At 41.9% G+C, this 23,741-nt stretch overlaps 1 protein-coding gene across 1 annotated transcript in view; it reads right to left on the bottom strand.

Moving 5' to 3' along the window:
• Window positions 1-23,741, bottom strand: part of PTK2 (protein tyrosine kinase 2) — a 143,143-nt gene that overhangs the window by 73,949 nt on the left and 45,453 nt on the right. The window contains exons 5-7 of the mRNA XM_034068054.1: window positions 8,823-8,902; window positions 7,030-7,092; window positions 1,915-1,969 (exon numbers count right to left, since the gene is read on the bottom strand). Coding sequence (XP_033923945.1) covers window positions 1,915-1,969; window positions 7,030-7,092; window positions 8,823-8,902 — 198 coding nt within the window. The remainder of the gene's footprint in view (window positions 1-1,914; window positions 1,970-7,029; window positions 7,093-8,822; window positions 8,903-23,741) is intronic.

Genomic DNA, 23,741 nt, shown 5'->3' with positions numbered 1-23,741 from the left:
GAGAAACTGAACATGAGCTGGTTTCAGTGGGTGCTCGCAGCCCAGAAACCAACCGTATTCTGGGCTGCATCAAAGAAGCATGACCAGCAGGTCAAAGGAAGTGATCCTGCCCCTCTACTCTGCTCTTGTGAGACCTCACTTGCAGCACTGGGTGCAGTTCTGGTGTCCTCAACATAAAAAAGACATGGAACTGCAGGAACAAGTCCAGAAGGGGCCACAAGGATGATCAGGGGACTGGAGCACCTCCTGTATGGAGACAGGCTGAGAAAGTTGGGGCTGTTCAGCCTGGAGAAGAGAAGGTTGAGTGGAGACCTCAGAGCAGCTTCAAGTATCTGAAGGGGGCCTATAAGGATGCTGCGGAGGACTCTTCATTAGGGACTGTAGTGATAGGACAAGGGGTAATGGGTTGAAATTTAAACAGGGGAAGTTCAGATTGGATATAAGGAAGAAATTCTTTACTGTGAGGGTGGTGAGGGACTGGAATGGGTTGCCCAGGGAGGTTGTGAATGCTCCATCCCTAGCAGTGTTCAAGGCCAGGTCGGATGAAGCCTTTGGTGCTATGGTTTAGTGTGAGGTGTCCCTGCCATTGCAAAGGGTGGAACTGGATGATCTTAAGGTCCTTTCCAACCCTAACTATTCTATGATTCTTAGTTTTCTATTTCATGGCCATGAGGAGCCCTCCTTTGCCTGCCAGTCCAAAATCACTGGTCTTCACAAAGCAAGTCAGTTATTCATTTGAACCAATCCAAGAATATTTTTCACAGGGATTTCATTTCCATTAAAAGCAGACCTGTTCTTCCTTCCCCTGTTTTTCCACTTCAAATGTCCAACATTTTTATCATGGCTTTGCAAGGCTCTGGTCAGTTTCCCCTTCTGACAGTTCCTGCTTCTTCTTTCTGCTATTCTCTCATTTCATGATTTCTAAAGAGCAGTTTCCTTTGTTGGTCAGTTTTCTGGCTCCGTAATATCATTTTTGAGACAGTCATTCATTCTTTTACGTCTGCAGCCTTTCACCACCATTTCTCCCGTTAGCAGAGAGTACAGTTGCAGATAATTGCTTGAATTAAAATGCAGAGGGATTACTTAAATCCACTTGACTTCATTAGCTGCTGATTTTCAGGAGTCTTTTGAAACAAAAGCCCTTCACAACAGACCTTTTCTGTTTATCCACTTAAATGACAGCTTAAAAACTTCCTAAACCTGAAGTTGAATTCTGCTATCCCTGCTTACCAAAACCAGCACTAAAATGCCAGTTTATGGTTTATACCTTTCACATAGGAATGGTGAAGAGAGATTTTACCAAGACAATCGCATCAGACAGCTATAGCTGTAAAAGTACTTGGTGACCATCCTTAATCCCCCTTTTCAAAGCATGCTGAGAAAAATCTGTGTTCTTTATTCTGGGAACATATGGACTTCAATGGAAGCGACACTCAACTAACATTTATAGTCTTAGCTAGGATTAACCTAAGTAGAAATTACTGGCAATCTTCCTTGAGACAGATACTTGAGCAATGGAGGCAGAATACGGCTTACTGAGTTGCCCCTAAAATAATGCTGTTTTCCTTCATGTCCCCTTCCTCTTTCTCCAGAAGTCTTATTTCCTTTTTAAGAGGAAAACAAAACATGTATTTGATACGAAAGGATTTGAGGCCTTGTTCTGAACTTCTGTGCACAAGGTTTGAGAGGCTGAGGTGTACCTGTTCTCAGTGAAGCACGTAAATCACTACCACCTTAGTTCTGCCAACTGCACACCTCTGCTACTGGGATTTATACTCTGCCTACCAATCTGATAGCTTTGGTACCACGACAGTGCATCTCCACAGCAATTCCATTCTGACTCTATGGTGAAAATGACAGTAATTTTCAGGTTTCTTATGTAAGTGGTCCACAACTGGCTGGAATTGTAATTACCTTTACTGAATCTAGCAAACTCTTCGGGAAAAACCTTCTTAAACCAACATCTTTCCTGAAACAGAAACACACAGAGCATTAATATAACAACCACTGGACAGTATTACAGTGCTCATTCTCAGGGGTTGGTCTGGGTCTGGGTTTGGTTTGTGTTTTTAACTAGCAGATGCAATATAGTCAATGATGTTTATAGTAAGGACCTTTACCATCTCAGAGTAACACAGTACTACTAAAATGGTAACCAGAGCCACACCATAGCACATGCATGACAGTGGTATCTTATACTTTAAATTCAAAAGGATATTGCATTTACAACAGGTACCTGGTGTGAAATGTTGACTTGGGCACAGAGAAGTCTTCAAATTAAATCTGGTACATGTTTTAATAATTTAAAGAACACTGGAAAAGTATTCTTACAGTCAGGTGAGAAGGGAACAATACGAAAACTTCTATTAGAATAGACCAGAAGATACAACATAAAGGAAAGGACTTCTGTGGCATCACCTCAGTAAGTGCATTGACTGCAGTTCCACTACTCCTTTACCCTTTGCAGCACTATAAGTGAAGTGTTTTTTTAATCCCTATTCTCACTCTTTTCTCATTTGGAGTATTTAACATTAAATCTTTTCTTGCAAGAAACCTCACTTTTTTGCCTCTGTAAATCAGGATCTTCATTCTGTCCATGAGCTTGGATTCTGCAAACTGATCTACATCAAGCTCACTCTCACACTTACAGACAGGGCTGCAGCCCTGGTTTGAAACCCAGAGCTGCAAGGATTACATATTCTCACATGTGCTGCACCCAGCTTATGTCTGACGTGTGGATCACTACAACTAAAGACTGGCTTCAAGGAAGACACCTGAGAGATGTTAGAGCAGAAGATCATTGTAGAACCAGGTGTAACGAATGCTGTGTGACTGTGATACTGCTTGTACAGTATCAGCAGAAAATCTGCAGGAGCAAAAGGAAAAACTAGCAGAAAAATGTAAGTAAGAAAAGGACTTGGAGCTTCCTGCCCCTCAAAGGTGTTCCTGACCTTTTCTCTTTACATATAAGACATTACAATCTCTTTTAAGCATGCTTATCTGCTTCTGAAACAAGTATGAAAGCAAGCTTTCCATGACTGCATGCTTTGAGCAGACACAGAGACATGTGGAATTTCTACACTTGGCAAAGGGAAGAAAAGCCACCGTATGTATTTACTGCTACCTAATGGCACGAGAAGAAAGCCAACATTAAAGTCAATATAAAAAGCCTACTCAATAAAATAACCCAGGGTATTTTTGAAGACAAGTAATATCCCATTTCACAAAACATACTAAACCCATCCTCATTAAAAGGAGAATGTTCATACGCAGCAGCACACGCTGGCATCTGTGCAATGACAGTGAGCTGGAAGATTATAGAACTTTCATAAATGCTAATTCCTTTGATGCATTTCTTCTCAAATGCAAATGCTCTGAGGTTTATCATCCCACATGGTTAAATAAATCTAACACACTATTACCATCTCAATAACATGCAAAGACATTTTGACAAGGGATGTATTAGTTTAACATTAAGCATTTCAGAGAGAAATGGGGTGTTCGAAGACGAAGCACCCTGCATCACTCCAGTATTACTCATCTTAACTACCAAAGCACAAGGCTGCAACAAGCTGACCTGTTATTACGGAGAGTTGTAGAGCAGCCCTTGGTACAGGTCCATATGTAACAAATTCAGCAGAAATACTTATGCAGAGCACAACAAAGCAACTCTTAATAAAATAATTATTAAGAATAAATACTAATAATGTTAATAAAGCTTATCCTGTCCTTAACTGTGACAACAGATTTCTTTACTGGAGGAGAATTTAACACAAGAAGCATACAGATTTCATGTCATGGGCAACAAGCAGCTCTGGATACCTATAAATAAGAGAATTAACCATTGGAAATTGGAACATACAAAGAGTTTTAAACACAAAACCCTTCAAACTTGCTGTTTTCCCACTTTTCAACTGCACTGCGTGGGGTGGAATGGCCAGCTCGGGACACACACCAACTCAGTCCTCCACATTAAGAACTCAGACATCTGTTTTCTGATGGCCAGCAAGAGATAATCAGCAGCAAGATCCTGGTTCATGCAGTTCTATGACAGCTTTGTTTTTAACCTCATCTACTCCATCCCACTTGTGGGCTTACATGCAAACGTATTTTTTAATGTATAAACTTCAAGAGGATTAACAAAACACCAACTACACACAGATACCGCTTGTCATAGAAGGATAAGCAGCTTTAGGCAACATATAGCTTTATTTCTGTTTTTCATCCCAATTGAAGTTACAACAAAAAAGTAACGTTAGATTAACATAATAGACTTTAACATGCTTTTGACAAAATTGTGGCTGCAGCTGTTCCTTCATGTAGCTCCCATTTTTGCACTTGTAATTACCCCTGTTCTGTGCTAACAGGCTTCACATTTATCATGAAGAAATTCTTCTTTCATTACATGAAGGCCCAACTATTAAAGGCTACTTAACAGTTTGATTCTATCTAGCATTTCCCATCCAGATTGGGGCTTGTATGAAAATGTGATCAAAGACAAATATCCATCAAATAGCTGTGTGACAAAGCCAGGCAAGGAGCAATCACAGCAGATGCAAAAAGTGCCATTTAAAAATTGCACTCAGCTGCTGAAGTGCCTCAAGATGGACTAAAACAAGTGAAAAAGCTCAAACAAACAAAAAACCTCACTTGAGAAATAAATAAGACCTGTGTAGATAAACCTTTAGAAGCTCTTCAGGTGGTAAGATTGAATAAGAACATTTTGGGCATCGCTGGCACTTCTGCAGACTCTAACTGGCTTGTAATTAGCTACAGCCACTTGAAAGTGCTTTTATCCTTCATCTCTCCCAGCTAAATCCCATAAATCCCATCTTGCCTCTCAAGAATATATAAACTATAACATCTTGAAGTGCACAACTGTACATTTCCAATTATACACGGCATGTTACGCTGTTATCAGGAGTTTGCTTCACTTTGTCTTTCACAGCAGCAATTACGTTGTTTCCTACCAAAACTGCTCAGAAAATACAGTGGAAAACAGTTGGAAAGAAACACGTCACTGTTCAACTGGAAGCAGCCCCATGCTGAGTCCTCCAGGAACTCTCACCTGTTATAACTATTAATTAATACTTGGTGGCATCTGTTATAGAATCCCAGACTGGTTTGGGTTGGAAGGGACCTTAAAGATCATCCAGTTCCAACCCCTGCCATGGGCAGCGATTCCTCCATCTCAGTTTTTCCAAAGCTGTTAACCTAAGTGCTCCTGTTTGTAGCTTTTGAGTTGCCAAATACATAAAAACACCTTTCTCAAGTTGTTACTGGAACAGAAGCAAACGGCAACCACTGTAACTCACAGGACATTCAGATCTCTGTTATATCACCTCTCAGCCGTGTCTATCTGCTCTTCCCATACGTCTTTGTAAGTCCTTTCTCATTTTGTTTCCTGCATTTTCTCAACCAGGGCATTTTTACTACTGACAGGAAACAGAAGCCCTTAAAAAACCCCTTAATTCAAACAAAACCAAAGTGTTAAAAACGCTGCACAGAAAGAGGAGCACCATATAAATAGCAGGAATTATATAAATGAGCGGACAATTCATAACAGGTATCTTTACCTATTAAAATCCTAATTTTCTTCAAAAATCCTTGTGAAGTTATTCATAGTAGTGAAAAATCTTATCCTTCCAGCTCCACATTCTCTGATTTCACAACTCGAAAAGTTAGGTTTATTAAGCATAAAATGGAAAAGAGACGTCACTCCTACATCAACCTACATCAACTGTGCAGCATCTTTTCACAGAGATAATCAGGAGTGAAGAGCAGATCCTCGGTGTTTGTGTGAAATCTGTTCCACTAAATTTATATAAGTAAGATCAAGTTTTCTATGCCTGAAGTGTCTAAAGGACCTTGTCTTTTGGATTGTTTGGACTAAAGCCATCTATTGTACAACATGCCTAAGTAACCGTGCTGATTGTTGCTGGGGTAGAGTTCATAGTATTATTCATAGTAGCTGGTATGGGGCAATGATTTGGATTTGTGCTGAAAACAGTGGTGATAACACAGGGATGTTTTAGTTGTGGCTGAGCAGAGCTTACACACAGTCAAGCACTGAGCTTTTTCTGCTCCTCACTCCATCAGCGAGTAGGCTGTGGTGCACAAGCAGTTGGGAGGGGACACAGCTGGGACAGCTGAACCCAAGGGATATTCCAGACCACAGGATGTCATGCTTAGGATATAAAGGTGGGGGAAAAAGAAGGAGAGGACATTCAGAGTGATGACGTTTGTCTTCCTGTCACTGTTATACGTGATGGAGCCTTTCCTGGGGTTGGCTGAGCACCTGCCTGACCATAGGAAGTGGTGAATGAACTCCTTGCTTTGCTTTGCTAGTGTGTGTGGCTTGTGCTTTACCCATTAACCTGTCTTTATCTCAACCCACAAGTTTTCTCACTTCTACTCTTCTGCTTCTCTCCTCCATCCCACTTGGAAGAGTGTGCAAGTGGCTGTATGGGGGCTTAAATGACAGCTGGGGTTAAACCACAGCAGTAACCAAAATGCTTTCAGGGTGAGGATGCTTCTTGCTCTTCTTCAAATTTGGGATACATAACCAGTAAACTTGCTAACTGCAAGGTCACACTTCAGGAAATACACATCCTGAGCAAACAGAAGTAAAACCAACTATAAAACTCATCCCACAAACGTATTCAAGGGACTCAAACTTTACCATAGGTGAGCTGCAAGTGAAGAATGCACAGAAAAACATTTAGAAACAAAACCACCTCAGAATTAGACTTGATGAACCCATAAACACTACCAACATTGCAATGAATTGTGATAAGCTTGATCCAGTGTGAATAACTCCAACCCTGCTTCTCTGGACTGGAATTAAAGGTGTTCTTCTTACTTACATACCTTGATCAGCTTCATCATCCTTTTCTTATAATAAAGTACTGGAAGATCTCAACAAACTTCACGGAATTCAAAGTTACAATGGAATTTTTTGTTATCAATTGAATTGAATGGTCTTCATGAAGAAACAGTTCAAACCTCAAGCTAGAACATCATACTTACTCTAACACTTCATAGTTGGACTTCTTTTCTAATGCATTGCCTCTCATCTCTCCGTAGGATCTCCTGAAATCAGGAAAAATATTTGAAAGCAACCATTATTGGATGATCCAGCTTAAAACTACAGCATCAACACAGTCAAATCTTTAAGAGACCATTGGAAACCACTGGCAGAATTAATTCAAATATAAATATGAGTACATTATTCTCCTACCTCAACAGATCAGAACTTTATTGTACAAGACATGACTACAGCAGTTCTGCATTTACAGAAGCACTTTAAACCAGCTTAACTATGCTGCTACCAAAGTCATCTAACCTGCCCCTCAGCAGCTCCTTTCAACCTCCAACAGCATCTGCTTCCTTTGTATCAGCACTTCTGCCTGTGCATGTAACAGGAAGAACCAGAGGCAGCAGGGAATAGTGAAACCAGTGTCAATTCAGACATGTTCACATTAAAAATCTAAGAGATATATCAAGAATGAGTAGCTGCTGGGAGAAGGCTGGGATCATTGGTTTCACTGAGAAGGTGGGCCAGTACTTACAGAACAGTTTAGGTTGGAAGGGACCTTAAAGCTCATCTAGTTCCAACCCCCTGCCATGGGCAGGGACACCTTCCACTAGAGCAGCTTGCTACAAGCCCCTGTGTCCAACCTGGCCTTGAACACTGCCAGGGATGGGGCAGCCACAGCTTCTCTGGGCACCCTGTGCCAGTGCCTCAGCATCCTCACAGGGAAGAACTTCATCCTTCTAACTACTTTACAGCATAGAACATTTCTTACTTATCCATAATCCAGATCAACCTATCTTAGTAGTCATCTACAAGAAATATCTCATGAAAACACTCTGAAGAGCCCCAGCATGAGACTTTGGCTGACAAAATAACCATGCATTATTATACTTGTGTTCTGAAAGAAAGCACCAACAACAGTGTAAGTGCATAAAGAGTTTGCAGTTACATTAAAAGAAGGTTTGTTTTCTCTGGGGCTACCAGCAGTACTTCCAGCAGACAGCAGGCTCTCCTGCGATACCCAGGCAGTTTTGTAAGCCTAAATTGTGTTTTAGTTTGGGAAGAACTGTTCAAAGGACACTTTTACTCTCTGGCAATAAGTTTACATTAACTTCTTATCAATTTTACTTCTTTCATCCCTAATCTCCCTGTGTGAGACAACAGCAGAACTAAAGCAAACGTTCCAGGCTGGAAATCCTCCAGAAATTAGCAAAAACCCCAAACACGCATTTCAGAAGCTGCGCTGGGAACCAGCTCAAGGATCTCTTCATCTGATAACTACATCTTTATTTTCCAGCTGTCTACACTGTTGACAGCAGTACCAAAACCACCACAAAGCATCCTTTAAGATGTAATCATTTGAAAACAACACAGTAACACTTAAGGAAACACAGAGAGGAAAGGTAGCAGCATTTCTCTTTAATTACATTCTTTAGCAGGCACAATGACAAGACTATTTGTCAAATAACACCAGAGATTTCTTATTCCTTTAAATATACTTCCCTTTAAATATACTGGAATTATTCCAATGAAGAATTCAGGCAAAAGGCAGTATGAAGATGTAATGAATTAACATGTCAGCATTAATGTCAATTTATATATCATCACAAAACGGTTACAACACAGTCAGTTCCGTTTTGATTCAAGCTACTTTGTCACAAAAGGAGTCTTACGACATTTTATTCAACTGTATTGGTCAGATATTGATCAACTCTAAGCAGTTCCAAAATTAATGTGTATATTCAGTCAGAAACATGTTAAATAATAAATGAAAGGATGAGCTTACCGGATTTCAAGGCAACCTAGTTTCAAAGCAATTTCCTGGTCCACTTGATCTGCTATTTCTAACATATAGTCATTTTTCACCTACAGCAAAAGAAGTAGGTACATGTCACAGAGAGATCAATGCCGATACAGACTGAAACACTGCCCAAACAACTTCAGAACACACACATCTTCTGATTAGTTCTTTGGATTCACTCTTTACAGTGCATGAAGAGAAAACACAAGTTATGTTCATATTCTACACAAATGACCTGAGCTTCTCCAAGAAATCCATTTTGACTGCAAAGAAACTGATTAAAAAACTTCCTTATCTGCAACAGTATTATCTATGTTTTATTAAGTATAATCAAAACCATCACAGGAGGCTGAGCAGGTGGTTGCATCTGCAGTCAAGATACAGGACTGTATGATGTGGTTTTGAACCACCTTGGTCAGGAGCTTTTTATTTTGTAGGTACATCTAAAATCATGCAGATAAAATGGACAACTGTCCATGCACGCCCATCCATAGTGTGAAAATAGAAATAGGAAGTAAAAAGAGTTGCATGTGAAAATCATAATATATAATGACTTAAAATAGTGTTTGAATGAGCAAGAAGAAAGGAGTGAAACTAGATGGTGACCCTCTGCAGTAGGAAATAAAACAGGCCAAGGAGTGTGCTCTGACCAAGAGGAAGCCAAATGGTCATCCCTCCTGCAGAGGATGGTTGGGTCAAACAGGCATACTTGGACCATGGCTGCCATGCATTGTCCCCCAGCTGTGCCACAGAGCATGCCAAGCATTCAACAAGACGGATTATGGTGGGTCAAAGCTTCATCCTGAACTTGTTTCATTCAGTAACATTGATAGAAGCAGAAATCCTACTTTTTACATAATACTTTGACCACTGAGAGTAAAGTGAAGTGATTGATACAGTTACTAACCAAAAGAGACAAGAGAACAGAATGAGTGCTGAAGAACTTAACTCTGCAAATCCTGTCTTCTGAGCAACAGGCATTTACCAGTGACGTATCTCTATAGAAGTACACCTTTTCTTTTAATGCCTCGTGTTATCTTATCCTCTATTATATGGAATCATAAACTTGCTATTGAGATCCTAAGATCCTGAAGCTGCAGAAAATCCTGAAGCATCACAAAACCCCACATGACCGACTGGAGATCAAAGAAGAGATTATATGACATGAAGGCAATACACCTCACAAAACGGGCTTTTGGAGTGATGACAAGTTGTAAGGAAAACTGTTTCAAACTGCTACTGCTATGAAATCTGTAACTGAAAAGATAAGGAGGTGCAGCAGCAGATTCAGCAGCTGGAGGTCCTCTCCAGTCAGCATCCTCCCAGGAACACATGAGTGCGCACCACAGGATTCCCTCATCAATGTGCCAGCTGGATCCAGCAACAAACACAGAGTCCCTCCTAGCTATGAAGTGGATGTAAAAAATGAATGTGTTATTGAAAGATGTGAAAGAAAAATGTGATAAACTGTGAAAGAGTGAAAATATTAATTATTACATAGCTGCAACATCAGGACAAAGCTTCTTGGATTTGAACTCATTCAACGAGCTTTTAACACTTCCCAATTCAACTCCTACCAGCACTAATGAGAGAGAGGAGAAGAAATAATTGCCCTTCGCCATCATGTGGTTTGCTATCTGTATACACTATGGAAATAGTAATTTAGTGTTCCCATGATAGTAACACACAAAATACAGAGAATTAGTGATTTTCTTCATTATGCTCACAATAGAAGACATAAAAAACCCAACCAAAACCAGCTTCTCGTGTTGAAACACCATTCTAGTTGAGTTTTTCTGGTAACAGGTACGAGGTTTGAGCTAATCAAAGGTTAATAAAAAAGCTCCCCACCCAACCCCAGACTCTTTATCTGGTGAATATAAAGGGTGTAAATGATATAAACTGAAATGCATCTCCCAGCAAGACACGGTTTTGACTCTGTATCTTCATTCAAAACCATGAAAGCCCCTAAGTGCAGAGTCTTCTGTGCTAGCCAGGTAAAGTCATTGCTCTAATGGACAAAGCAGCTCATGTATGAAATAATTTATGAACAACCATGCACAGATTAGACAGAACTGTCAGTTGTATGGCCACACATATTGCGCATCCACAGTACCTATCATGGAGATGGATCAATGGGCTGAGACCAATAGCATGAGGTACAGCAATGCTCAGTGCTGGGTCTTGCATTCGGGTCACAACTCCATGCAATGCTCCAGGCTTGGGGCAGAGTGCCTGGAAAGCTGCTCAGTGGAAAAGGCCCTGGAGGCTGCTGAACATGAGCAGCTTGTGCCCAGACAGCCAAGAAGCCACCAGCATCCTGGCTGGTGTCAGCACCAGTGTGGCAGCAGGACCAGGGCAGGGACTGTGCCCCTGCACAAGGCACTGGTGAGGCCGCACCTTAAATCCTGTGTTCAGTTCTGAGCCCCTCACTACCAGAGAGACATTGAGGCGCTGGAGTGGGTCCAGAGAAGGGCAATGGAGCTGGTGCAGGGTCTGGAGCACAAGTGTGATGGGGACCAGCTGAGGGACCTGGGGGGTTCAGACTGGAGAAGAGAAGGCTCTGGGGGGTACCTTATTGCTCCCTACAACTGCCTGACAGGAGGCTGTAGCATTAGCTAGCCTGCCTCATGTTATCCACCTATTCCTTGAGGTAATCAGACATGAAAAAGAACTGAGTATATTGAAGTGGTTTTCCAATCTTCACATATAAAACCTTCCCTTGCAGAACCTACACTAATTTGAGGCCACCAGACTATCATGATCAAATCCAGCATCACAGAATATGACATACATATGTATTCATTTCTCTTTACAGCTCATTGCCTTGTAGATCCCAGTACTGAAGTACTTCATTCCTTAAGCTGAACAGCTGAAGAACATCTTCAGTTTCATGCAAACAAGTTTCAAAATGCTGCTAGCCTCAAGTAACTACTTACCCATAAATAAATAAGCATCATTACCCAAACATTTACAGACTGGGGCTGCTTTCCTCTTGCCCTCTGGCTTGTGAACGTTCACAGATTGCAGTCACGTGTGCCCAGTTTGACTCTGCAACTACAGGCACCAGAACTCGGCTTAAACTGAGAGTTTAAAACATTCCCCACTCCAATGACTTGGGAGAAGAAATAAGTGTGAAAAATCTCAGCTTCTTTGCAAGACAAGAGTGAGGTATTTTTACCACAACGCTGCAAGCAGACAGCTGCCGACTCGAGTGCACAACTTGGGTAGTGTCACAAGCACAAAAAAGGATGGGTTTTGCTCATCCCAGTCCAAAAGACATGGACAAACACAGATACCTCATAAAGGTGGAGTAAAGGACACATACATGACACATTTCAATCAACAGAGACTCTCCCTTTTGTGCATATCTGAAGTTCATTGGTACTGGGATGGGATGGGGAGTTTTAGGTCTTTCTGATTCACTGTTACTCAGCCTGAGGAGTGGGATAAAAATGATTTTATCCACCTAAGAAATAAAATCAGAAGAAAACATGGAAAAAATATCCTCCATCCCATGTCCACAAGTAACTAATAGCAGTGTTCACAAAATCAGTCCTGATACCCTCTCATCAAAACCAGCTGCACTGGGTTTTCATAAAGCACTGCAGGTACACTATATACACCTATTTCTTATTGTGTTTAAATACTGGAAGGTATACAAAGAGATTATAAGCATGAGGAAGCCTCTGGCCATAATCTTGTGGTTTAACTAGGTTGAGCAGCACCCTATTATAGATGGCAAAGGTAACGAATTGATGGAACTAATGCATTTTATCTTCCTTCTCTCAGAAACCTGTCTGCACACATTCTTCTTTACATTTCATTTAAGTCTATGGGGGGGGGGGGGAAAGCAGATTCAATTTCTGCTCCCAGAATACTAATGCGAACTTCTCTTATCACCTTTAATTTTTCTTGACTATTCTCTTTGAGATGGCATTAGATCAATGTGTGAAGTGAAATCTCATGCAAAGATGAGATAAGAGTTTTGCAAGAGGTTCAGCACAAGCTGCAAAACCTCCTTAGGAAAAAGCCCGAGCAGATCTTAAATGGAAGAGACACAAGAGATAATTTCATGGTAATTAAATGCATTGCCACAAGCTAGTGAATAGTTTTCCTCCACGTCTTTTGTGTTTGCTCAATTATTACTTTCATTATTATTATTGTTAATAGTTAAATGAGAGAAATGAGGCTAATTTTTGTCTAGGAGACAGAAGGCCCTCTCTGTAAGAGTCTAAAGCCTATATACATACAAAGACATGAAAATGAATTCTAAAGAATTCCTCCAGGTATTTCCATACACTGTGGAATTAGAAGAAGGAAAAGATTCTTTACTATGAGGGTGCTGAGGCGCTGGCACAGGGTGCCCAGAGAAGCTGTGGCTGCCCTATCCCTGGCAGTGTTCAAGGCCAGGCTGGACACAGGGGCTTGGAGCAAGCTGCTCTAGTGGAAGGTGTCCCTGCTTGTGGCAGAGGGCTGGAACTGGGTGAGCTTTAAGGTCCCTTCCAATCCAAACCAGTCTGGGATTCTTATGTCAAAAGGGAGGATGAATCCTGTTCTATGTGTGTTGGAGATACTGTTACCTGGGAGCTCATGTTATAGCACAGAACTGTCCTCCTTGGGGGAACATTCAGACATTTACCTACGGCTTGGAAGTTCAGTTTAACAGTCTGGAATGCCTGGAAGAAGGCTGAAGAGTACAGCACCAAGATATACATATATCAATATATATATTTATATACTCTTCATGCAGGTGAAATGCCACTACTTTTATTCTGCTCCCCATTTTAATTGTTCAGAATGGGATCTCTCCAAAAGCTAAACCAAACTACTGCAGAATGTTATTCAATATACCTTAATGTTACCTAGGTTGTAAGAGCACATTGCATCGACTTGCCACACAAACCTAGCTTTGAAAAAGCCACCCCAAAAAACCCAACCAGCCAAAGAAGAAACCTGATTTCCACCAACCAAAAAAGCCTTCCAGGCATTCCTACTATTACTTCACTTACACCATGTATTAGAGACCAGATGCTCTTCAATGATGAAGCCTTCAGTCATCTCGTACTTCATGGTTACAATGGTTTAGCAATAAAAATGCATAAAGATTAATAGGGCAACACTCAAGATTTACATCAGGATTATGAGTTCAAGTGGTTTACTGCTGAAAGCCTTCATACTTTTTATTTGGTAACAACTAAACCCCCTGACTATTGCATCTGAAGTGAATCACTTTGGTTTATGTTGCTTACAACACTCTTGCTTCCACTTATCCAATTTGGCACTCTAGCAGAATGTACTTATCTGCACTTGAACAAAAAAATACACTGGAAAACAGCTTAAGGGAAGACAAAGGCAAAAATTTCTCCTACGAACTGTGGTGATTTTAGGTTCCCCCTCAGATTTGCTCTGGTAAATGTTCTTATGAGCTGAAATCAGATCTACAGTTGTGGCAGGGAAACAACCCCTGACCAAAGCCTGAGGGAAGCTTCCCCCCCGTATACCAACGTGCTCTAAGCCCCTGTGTCCAACCTGGCCTTGAACACTGCCAGGGATGGGGAAGACACAGCTTCTCTGGGCACCCTGTGCCAGCGCCTCAGCACCCTCACAGGGAAGAGCTTCTGCCTAAGAGCTCAGCTCAGTCTCTCCTCGGGCAGGTTCAAGCCATTCCCCTTGGCCTGTCCCTACAGGCCCTTGTCCCAAGCCCCTCTCCAGGTTTCCTGCAGCCCCTTTAGGCACTGGAGCTGCTCTCAGGTCTCCCCTTCAGGAGCCTTCTCTTGTCCAGGCTGCCCCAGCCCAGCTCTCTCAGCCTGGCTCCAGAGCAGAGCTGCTCCAGCAGCTCCATGTCCTCCTCTGCCCTCGCTCCAACAGCTCCAGGTCCCTCTTGTGCTGCTGCCCCAGAGCTGGATCAGGGCTGCAGGGGGGGTCTCCCCAGAGCACAGCAGAGGGGCAGGATCCCCTCCCTGAGCTGCCAGTGATGCAGCCCAGCACAGTTGGCTTTCTGTGCTGCAAGTGTGCATTTCTTGGTCATACCGAGCTTCCCATCACCAAACACCCCCAGGTCCCTTTCCTCAGGGCTGCTCTCAATCCAGTCTCTGCCCAGCCTGTGCTTGTGCTTGGGAGACTGCCCCAGCCCAGGACTGGTACTTGCATTTGCTTGTTCACAGGCTGGCAAAGAAGAATCCAAGTGTGACCTGGGCTTCACATTTGAGGTTAACTTCTTGGTCACAACAACTTCAGGGATGCACTGTGTGGAAAACATGAATGCCGACCATAACTGCACCCCTCAGAGGTAGGAAAAAGGAGTCTTTTCCATGCTCTGATAAAATGAAAAGTGAAACAAAACTGTCAGTCCTCCCCAACAGACACTGCCTGTGTGCACTGAATCCATGTTTAGAAAGGGCAGTAGTACTTAAAGCCAACAAGAATTTAAGTGCCCAGCATAATTCCATGCCATAACAGATTCGTTGGTATATAAATGTCCTGATACTCAGTGAGAATTCACTGCAGTCATTTACTTTGTATTCTCACCAATAGGTTTCATTGATTTTTTGGTCACTATTCACCAAGTAGAACAAAAATCTCTGCTATGTCTCTGGCCTTTGGAGCACCAAAAGTTCCAAAATACTCTTAAATCACAGCAAAAGAAAGGAGGTGAACACTGAGCCTTGAACCAAGCTTTTTCCACCAGGAAGAGAGGCACCAAAACAAAAGCACACTTTCCTTTCTGATGTCAGACTTTTAGCATATTTGGTTTTCTGCTTGAACGGGTAAATGACTGATGGTGAAACCTTGAACTTCCCCAAATTCACTGGGAAATAATGGGCCCTTTATAAATGGCCAGCAAATCCCAGCCTGTATAATATAAAACAAGTACTGGAGACAGAGGCAAGCCTGTGTTTGCGAGGCTGCAGAAAGCACAGACAAGCCCTGCCCTAGCACACATGATTTAAGAAGAAATCTATCACAGCCTTTGGATTTCATGTACCAGCTGCTGCTTTCAGGAGCCATCTGCTGCAGTTTCCTGCACACGAGCTTTCCCTGCAGCTGCAGTATTCCAGGAACAGGCTCTCTCAGGCTGACAAGTGCCTTGCAGTGCATAAAGCCACCACGCTGCAGGGGGATTTCTTTACTAAGAACAAGAGTAAAACAATCCTGAGCTTCACACTGAGCGTTTTCCGGGAGTTTGGGGCTTTAAGAGCTAAACCCACTTTGATATGTCTTAAAATATGTATTTTAGGGTTAATTTTGAGTATATCCATAGAAATTCTGACATAAAATCATCAAACTTTCCACTGAGTTTTGGTTTAAAGTGTAACTACGGTGTAAACTCTTTAGCAATGGTAGAATCAAATGATGTCTCAAACAGGGTATCAATAACCAGCCACTGCACTGGCTTTCCTGGCTCATTTCATGTTACCCAGCCATTTCCCATAGGATAATCCCCAATTTGGCAGGAGGACATGTAAAAATAAGCCATCTATTTTTCTCACTTCACTTTCAATGTCTATGACCTACTTACACAACTGAGTCCTTCCTGATTTTGGTTTCCAAGTGGCATTGCTCTGAAAGATGCATTTAAACAGCGCTTTGGTGATGAAATACCCCCTAAAGAGTTAAGTGCAGAACCAAAAGAAATCACAAGATATTTAGATAAGCAAACAAAGAAAGAAAATGCCTTTTGTCCTCCATTTACTAAGTAGCATAAGAATTGTAATTATAATAGTTTAACGAAGCATGGACAACAAAGACTCATGTTACATCATTTTCTCCTTGTCCATTTCTTCTATCCAGATATTTTAGGTGGTTTTTATATTCAGAAATGTTGTATTTCTGCTCAGTTAGTGGCATTTATAGTTACAAACACAACCTTTCTCTTAACCTTCCTGTGCCTGCAATAATAATTCACTTACTGTCCATTAAAGTCCAGAAATCCTAAATGTATCTATTGGAAAAACTGCTCTTCAACAACTACTTATATGATCAAGACAATGACTGAAGCATAGACCACATCTGTTTTCCCCACAATTCCACATTCAAAATGAACATTGTTGCTCTGTGTTCAGGGTACTCTGCAGTTCAGACTGCATTTGGTTCACAGAATCATAGAATCCCAGGTTGGAAGGGACCTCAAGGATCATCTGGGCCAGCCTTTCTAGGCAAAGCATGACCCGGATTAGATGTCCCAGCACCCTGTGCAGCTCAGTCTTAATTGTCCAGCATCAGGGAATCACCACTTCCCTGTAGAGATCATTCCAGTGGCTGATTCTTCTCACTGTGAAAACTCTTCTGTTCCACACTTGGAGCAGGTACCACATGAAGCTCACCACAATCCATGGCACAGCTCTTGCATGGTACCCTACAGACATCATCTCAAATATTCTGTGGTTTCTGCTGTAATTGTTCTTGTAGCATTAAATGCACCACAGAAACACTGTAGTGTACCCTGGACAGACACATCATTCAATTAATGAGGAACAGTCATGGAATGGTTTGGAAAGGACTGTAAAGATCATCCAGTTCCAATCCCCCTGCTATGAGCAGGGACACCTTTCATACGCCACCCAATATAACTGCTTATATCTGTATCACCAAACTCCAAAAGGAGATAGCTCCTCCAACTCTACAGAGCAGAGCCCACCCTCGTTTACCACAGCAAGTTCCTGTAGGACACTGAGTTTTCCCCATTACAGAATCAGAATAATCAGCTTAAAAGAACAGGGTTCCAACCTACATCATTGCAGCTTCACAAATCCTATACAAAATTAGCCCTCAGATCTGTGCCTTGAATGAACTACCAGATGCACAAAAGCCCAAAGCATGCTTCTAATGTCATCAATAATTTTAGGAGCCACCTTAATGACCATAATGGTGGCTTTTTTAAACATGCACAGGAGGGAAACAGGTTTGTGTTCCCTCCCCTATTTACTCATCTGATAATATCAGACAATGTAGAAGATAGGTCTACATTAGGGAAAATTAAGGCTTGGGCCTCTTTTAGCTGAGTTAAAAGCACAGATTCAGTATCAGGATAACATTCATTTGCCATCTGCCCTCAGTTGCTCCTCCCTTTCATCATCCAAGGTCACAGTCTCTGTATTATCTAGAGGTGATCTTTGACATCTCTAACTAATTTTGGAAGCTTTTCTGTTAATAATAAGGGCATTAGGGATGGGGTGGGGGAAAATCAACTTCTGACGAGGCATTGTTAGGGACAGAATGACTAAAAATGATCCCTTCTGTCCGAGTGGGCTGATCTCCAGATGTCACTGCAATAGACACTGCTGCCTCTCAGATCTTCCCTAAAGTAGGACTATCCTCTTGGGAGCCATAGAATACTCAACCTACTAAGCATGCCTTACTAACTGCTAATTTTATACTTCTCCTCTCCGACACAGTTTTGCTTTTCCAGGACAAATGAGGCCAAGCACCAACGTGAGCCTACTTTATTTTAGGCCTGATGCATGTGATTTACGACCTAAGATAGTGATTAGAATAACATTTTGTTCAAGATTACTAACAAAGCCATATCCATGCATCCATGCATGGAAACCTGTCCTGAGCATTTTACATTTCTCATGTTGAATGAAAATCAATTCATAGATGACTGCAAAAAAGCCCCCACACACTATTCTCACTACCCCAATTGACAGGTGGCAGCTCTAAATCAAAGCAGCCAGCTTTTGCTTTGGCCTGAGCTTGGCTGACTCTTTCAGAGGTATTTAGGAACAGGAGTATTCTTTACATTCCTATCATAAAGCCCTGCTAGCAGGAAGCAGGCATTTCACACAGAACACTTGGAAGATATCAGAGGCACTGCACAACTACACAAACAGCAAGACCGACAACAAGAATGTCAGCATGGTTTTAAGAGTGTTAACCCTGTAGTCCAACAATGAGTACCTTATGAGGTGGTGTGATTTCAGCAAGAAACCAAACTCCATAGAGGATATCCCACTTCTGTTAACTTCTGCAAGCTGTAAGGAGCAGGTGACCTTCACTTTGATTTATAAACTGATCACTTTTTAAATACATATGTAGATACCTTTATAAGCAGCTGCAATTCCTACATGTGTCACAGCTTCCCTGCAGGACACAGTTCACGAGTCAATCATGAACTCTTCCTTGGTTCACTTTCTGTTTGCAACAGGCTGCTGCTATCAGGAAGGATGCCAACTGCTCTCCCTGTGCCCTTGATTCCCTTCAAAGCTCTTGCTGTCAAAGTCATTTGCTTTAGGTCTCCTATTTTTATTAGGGTAGAAGAGGTGTTGTTATTTAATTAGGCTAAGGAGCCTAATTCCCAACCTGACTTCAAATTATAGCTCATACACCGAAGCCTTAGAAAACTTTACTCATTAAGTTACTACAGTAATTGCCTGGACTTAAAATCTCCTACGTGTTAGGGACAGTGTTATAAAAATAAATGCATTTATCTGCCACAATATAAGAGAGAATTTTCATATCAGAAAATGCTTTTAAAGTGTTGACATTATCTTTACAGACATCACTGAGACAGAGCAGAAAAGTGCCATTTGTCCACAGAAACAAGTTCTCTATCCTTAGAGCACTTCCTTGTTATTTTCCCTATTTTAGATGAAAACCAGGATCACCTTTTTCCTCTTTTCCTACTAAAAACAGTGTTCTTATGAAAATGAACCTGTCTGGAGAAACACAGAACCCTGTGGCACACAATTCAGCTCAGTTTGTGTGGAGCATCATTGATCTGCCCTAACTTTGAGACCATCCTCTCCCTGCTTGCAATTCTTTCTGTTGTGCATTACACAAACTTTGACTGGTTTTAAATAGCAAATCCAAAACATGGTCCAGTCCTATGTTCTCCTTTATTATATATGTGTATATATATGTGTGTGTATATATATACACATACATGTTTATATACATACATGTTTATACACATACACATATATGTATATATATATGGGCACATCCAGGACAGCTCCAGATTGCAGGCTAAATGAGGCAGCGTAAAGAATTTCACACTGATAAAACCACCCTTTTCTTGCTCTTTGGTATCCAATCAAACCCCCAAAATTACTTTAAGAGTCCCTGTTTGAAGCACAAGGACAGTGACAATGGAACAGCTGATGCCCAAGAGCTGGGTTCCCCCTCTCCACCCCCTATACAGATGCTTACTCCCTTTTCATCAAGGGATAAACCATCTCCAATTACTGGAGGCTAACATGTTATTGAAGGATAAATGTGTGCGGGCTCTTGTCCCACGATAAAAGGAAGGCAATTCAAGTAGCTTACGTCTGATTCTCATTATATGAGTGTTTTTCAAAGCTCTGTCTTGATGTGAGATATGGCTTTCCTTCCTCACTCAGCCATTAAGGCAAAAGAGAGAAGCCTGCCACCTTTATTTCCACCTCCCAACGGCCATATCAATGAAACACAGGGAAAGGAAGACACCCTCAATGAATTTCACCAAAGCTTATTAAAAGCAACTGGAAATCTGCCCCCAAAGTACAAGAGAAACGTGAAGTCTGATTTTCATTACTTGAAAACTCTGATTCTTTAATTCTCCTATTGTACCTCTATGCTTGTCTCTTCTTTTCTTCAGAAATGAACAAAATTCATGGAGAAGACACAGATCTGCATTCTATTGAGACATACAAAACAGTCCACAAGGACAAACATAAAAGGTTAATGATAAACATTAACTCACAGTGGTTTTAACTCAGGAATCCTGTGTACTTCACAGTTAAGGTTTTGGGGAGGGGATTAGAGTTCACTTTGGTTCAGATCTGGCCATACAATACATCAGGACACAGCTGAAGGCTGGGACATAAAACCCATGCCGTGAGCATCTGCCAACTGTGCAGGCAGCCATAAATCTGGGGTTCCCTGATTTGTGAATACTTGAACCTCCCAGCACTGGGTGGGATCCAATCTGCCTGATATGGCTCAAATTGTAAGCGCTTGGGCCCAAGGGAATAATAAAGACAGTGCTGCATCATCACCTAAATGCTCCATTGAATGAAAGACACCTCATAGTCACCTACTGCCTTTGACACCTTCCAAACAGAGCAGTAAAAGGTAAGACACAATTCTAGCATTGGGCTGTTGATCAGAGCTCCCAACGGGAATGTAAAATGACATGTCCTGAACACACATCTCCTCCAGTCAAAAGGAATGGCCTAAGTGTCAGCCTCTCTACCCCATCTCAAAGCTGCAGCAGTCTGAAACACGAGATGCATATGAGGAAAGGCTGAGAGAGCTGGGTCTGTTCAGCCCTGAAAAGACTCAGGTGAGACCTCATCACTATGTTCCCGTGTTTTAAGGATGGCTTCAAAGAATGTGGAGACTCCCTTTCTGCAGGGAGTCACATGGAAAAGATGAGGGGTGATGGGCACATGTTATTCCTGGGGACATTCCAACTGGACAAAAGAGGGAAATTTTTCCCAATGAGGACAATCAGCCACTGGAATCATCTCCTCAGGCAAGTGCTGGACTCCCCAACACTGGACACTTTCAACAGTCATCTGGACAGGGTACTAGGCCATGTAATCTAGGTCATGCTTTGCCTAGAAAGGGTGGCCCAGATGATCCTTGAGGTTCCTTCCAACCTGGATTCTGTGATTCTCTTCTTTGACGAACCACACAGTACCAGTATTAGTACAACTAACCCTGATGTTACACACAAGTTGTGTGGTTCCCCCTCACACACACTAATCCTTTGCTGTACAGATTGCAAGCCAGGGGCACTCTTATGAAAAGCCTCATTAAGAGCCCTGCTTTTATACTTGCAATTAGACCAGCTTACACCCACTGCAGATGGCAGAACGACAGCCACCGATGACAAACGGCTGCACCTGCAGTCCTGCTCACAGGTTCTTCACTTGTTCTGGAGTCTTGGAAATCAAGACTATCTAAACCAACACCAACTCACAGCATCCCTAAAATAGTGAAAATCAAGAGGAAAATGAAACACAAGATTTCACATATTAAGTCCAAGCTGAGAAGACTGAGATGCTTGCACCAGTTTATCTGGGAGGATGCACTCAGTGGAGTGAATGGGAGTAGTCATGCATGCAAAGGGAGAAACCTGCCAGTTTTCAGTTTAACAGCCTGGTAACTGTGGTTGGGGTTAATTGTATGAATAAACCACGTCTGTTCACAGTGATTAAGGTAACACTTTGCTATCTTTACAAACGTTCTGTGCTCTTCTGGAAGATGAAGATCACTTAAGGATTTAGTCTCTTACTCAAAGCTGCCTTCTCTTCCAACAACATCACTGCTCTGCAGCTCACATTCAATAGAATAATCTCAGTTTCTAAACCCCACAGACCATTCAGGGTGACAGAGGTCACCAGATTTCTTTTCCTCCTCATGAACTTTTAATCTGATGCTATACATTTTTAATAAGCCAGACAACATGTGTTTAGATGTTATCAAGCTAGAAATAGGTTCTCAGCCTCATCTCGAAAGACTTAGCTAAGGGCAGCATCTGGTCCTCTAAATCTCCTATTTTCTCTCTTATAATACATGACACAGCAATGTATTAGACTTTTACTTATATCTACAAATACCAATTTGATTACAGAATGTTATTCTGTCAGATTTCTGTAAGTCCTATGTTCATTATCTCTAATGTGGTTATTTCTGTGCAGAAAGCTTGTGATATCCATGTGTGCACATATGATCATAGAATAGTTACGGTTGGGAAGGACCTTAAGATCATCTAGTTCCAACCCCCCCGTACATTCTGCTGTTCTTGCCTCTGTACAACACAATGTGTCTGAGAGCTGTGGGTAGCAAAAGAGGATGTTAAAATGTTGCTGGAATGACAATGAGACAGAATGGGAAAAATCATCTTTCCCTGGTTTTCCACATCCCCCCCGTTGTTGCTCTGCTTCATAATGCAGTGTTACTGCTCAAATTCATTTCCTGACGCCTTCTCTTGAGTCAGTGGTGTTGCCTTAACACTGCACCAGAGAAAAGTCATTTTCCTAATGTATTCAAGAGGCCAAGTGAGACTTCTGGAGCAAAACGAAGACTGACAGCTCTGGAAGTGTGTGTGCCTCATTTCCATGACAATGGAGACCCAAATACTTCCCAGCACAAAGCACAGTGACTTCTGAAGAACTGCATTTAGAAATACTTCAGGGTAAGGTGGAGAAGAAAGAGGAAGTGAAACAAAAACGGTGTGCAACGAGACCAGAACCTCTGATTTTCCTTTTGTAACAGAAGCAGGATTCAGGGCATCATCACATACTCTGAGCTCTCTTCATTGCATGTCAGTTCCTGAGCACCTTCTAAACCTTCCTGCTATTCTGAGCCATTTGGATCCACTTCTAATCATTTCCCCCAGTTTAATAAAAACGTGTTTCTCACAAAATGTTAAAAAACATCCCTCTGGCAATTTAAATTCTTTGCTTAAAAAAGTAGTTCTCTGAGGCACAAATGAGAGGATGCTGCAGGAAACTTCCCAGTTACTGAGTAACAACGGAGTGCAGGAAGCCATTCTGTAAGTCATCACCCACTTTTCTATCATGGGAAACACAAATCACAGAACCCCAGACTGGTTTGGGTTGGAAAGGACCTTAAAGCTCATCCAGTTCCAAGTCCCTATCATGGGCAGGGACACCTTCCACTAGAGCAGGTTGCTCCAAGCCCCGGTGTCCAACCTGGGCTTGAACACTGCTAGGGAAGGGGCAGCCACAGCTTCTCTGGGCACCCTGTTTCAGCAGCTCAGCACCCTCACAGGGAAGAGCTGCTGCCTAATACCTAACTTAAATCTCCCCTCCTTCAGCACAAAGCCATTCCCCCTTGTTCTAACACTATAAAACCTATGTTTAAAGCCAGCATGAAGAAAGACCTTTGCTGCTAAAGTGAAAGGGAACAGGATTTGTGGTTTCTACAAGAACCCCTGGCAGTACTAAA

Source organism: Melopsittacus undulatus, chromosome 1 (genome assembly GCF_012275295.1).
Source record: "Melopsittacus undulatus isolate bMelUnd1 chromosome 1, bMelUnd1.mat.Z, whole genome shotgun sequence".
Taxonomy (NCBI): domain Eukaryota; kingdom Metazoa; phylum Chordata; class Aves; order Psittaciformes; family Psittaculidae; genus Melopsittacus; species Melopsittacus undulatus.
This window is presented reverse-complemented; position numbering and strand designations above follow the sequence as displayed.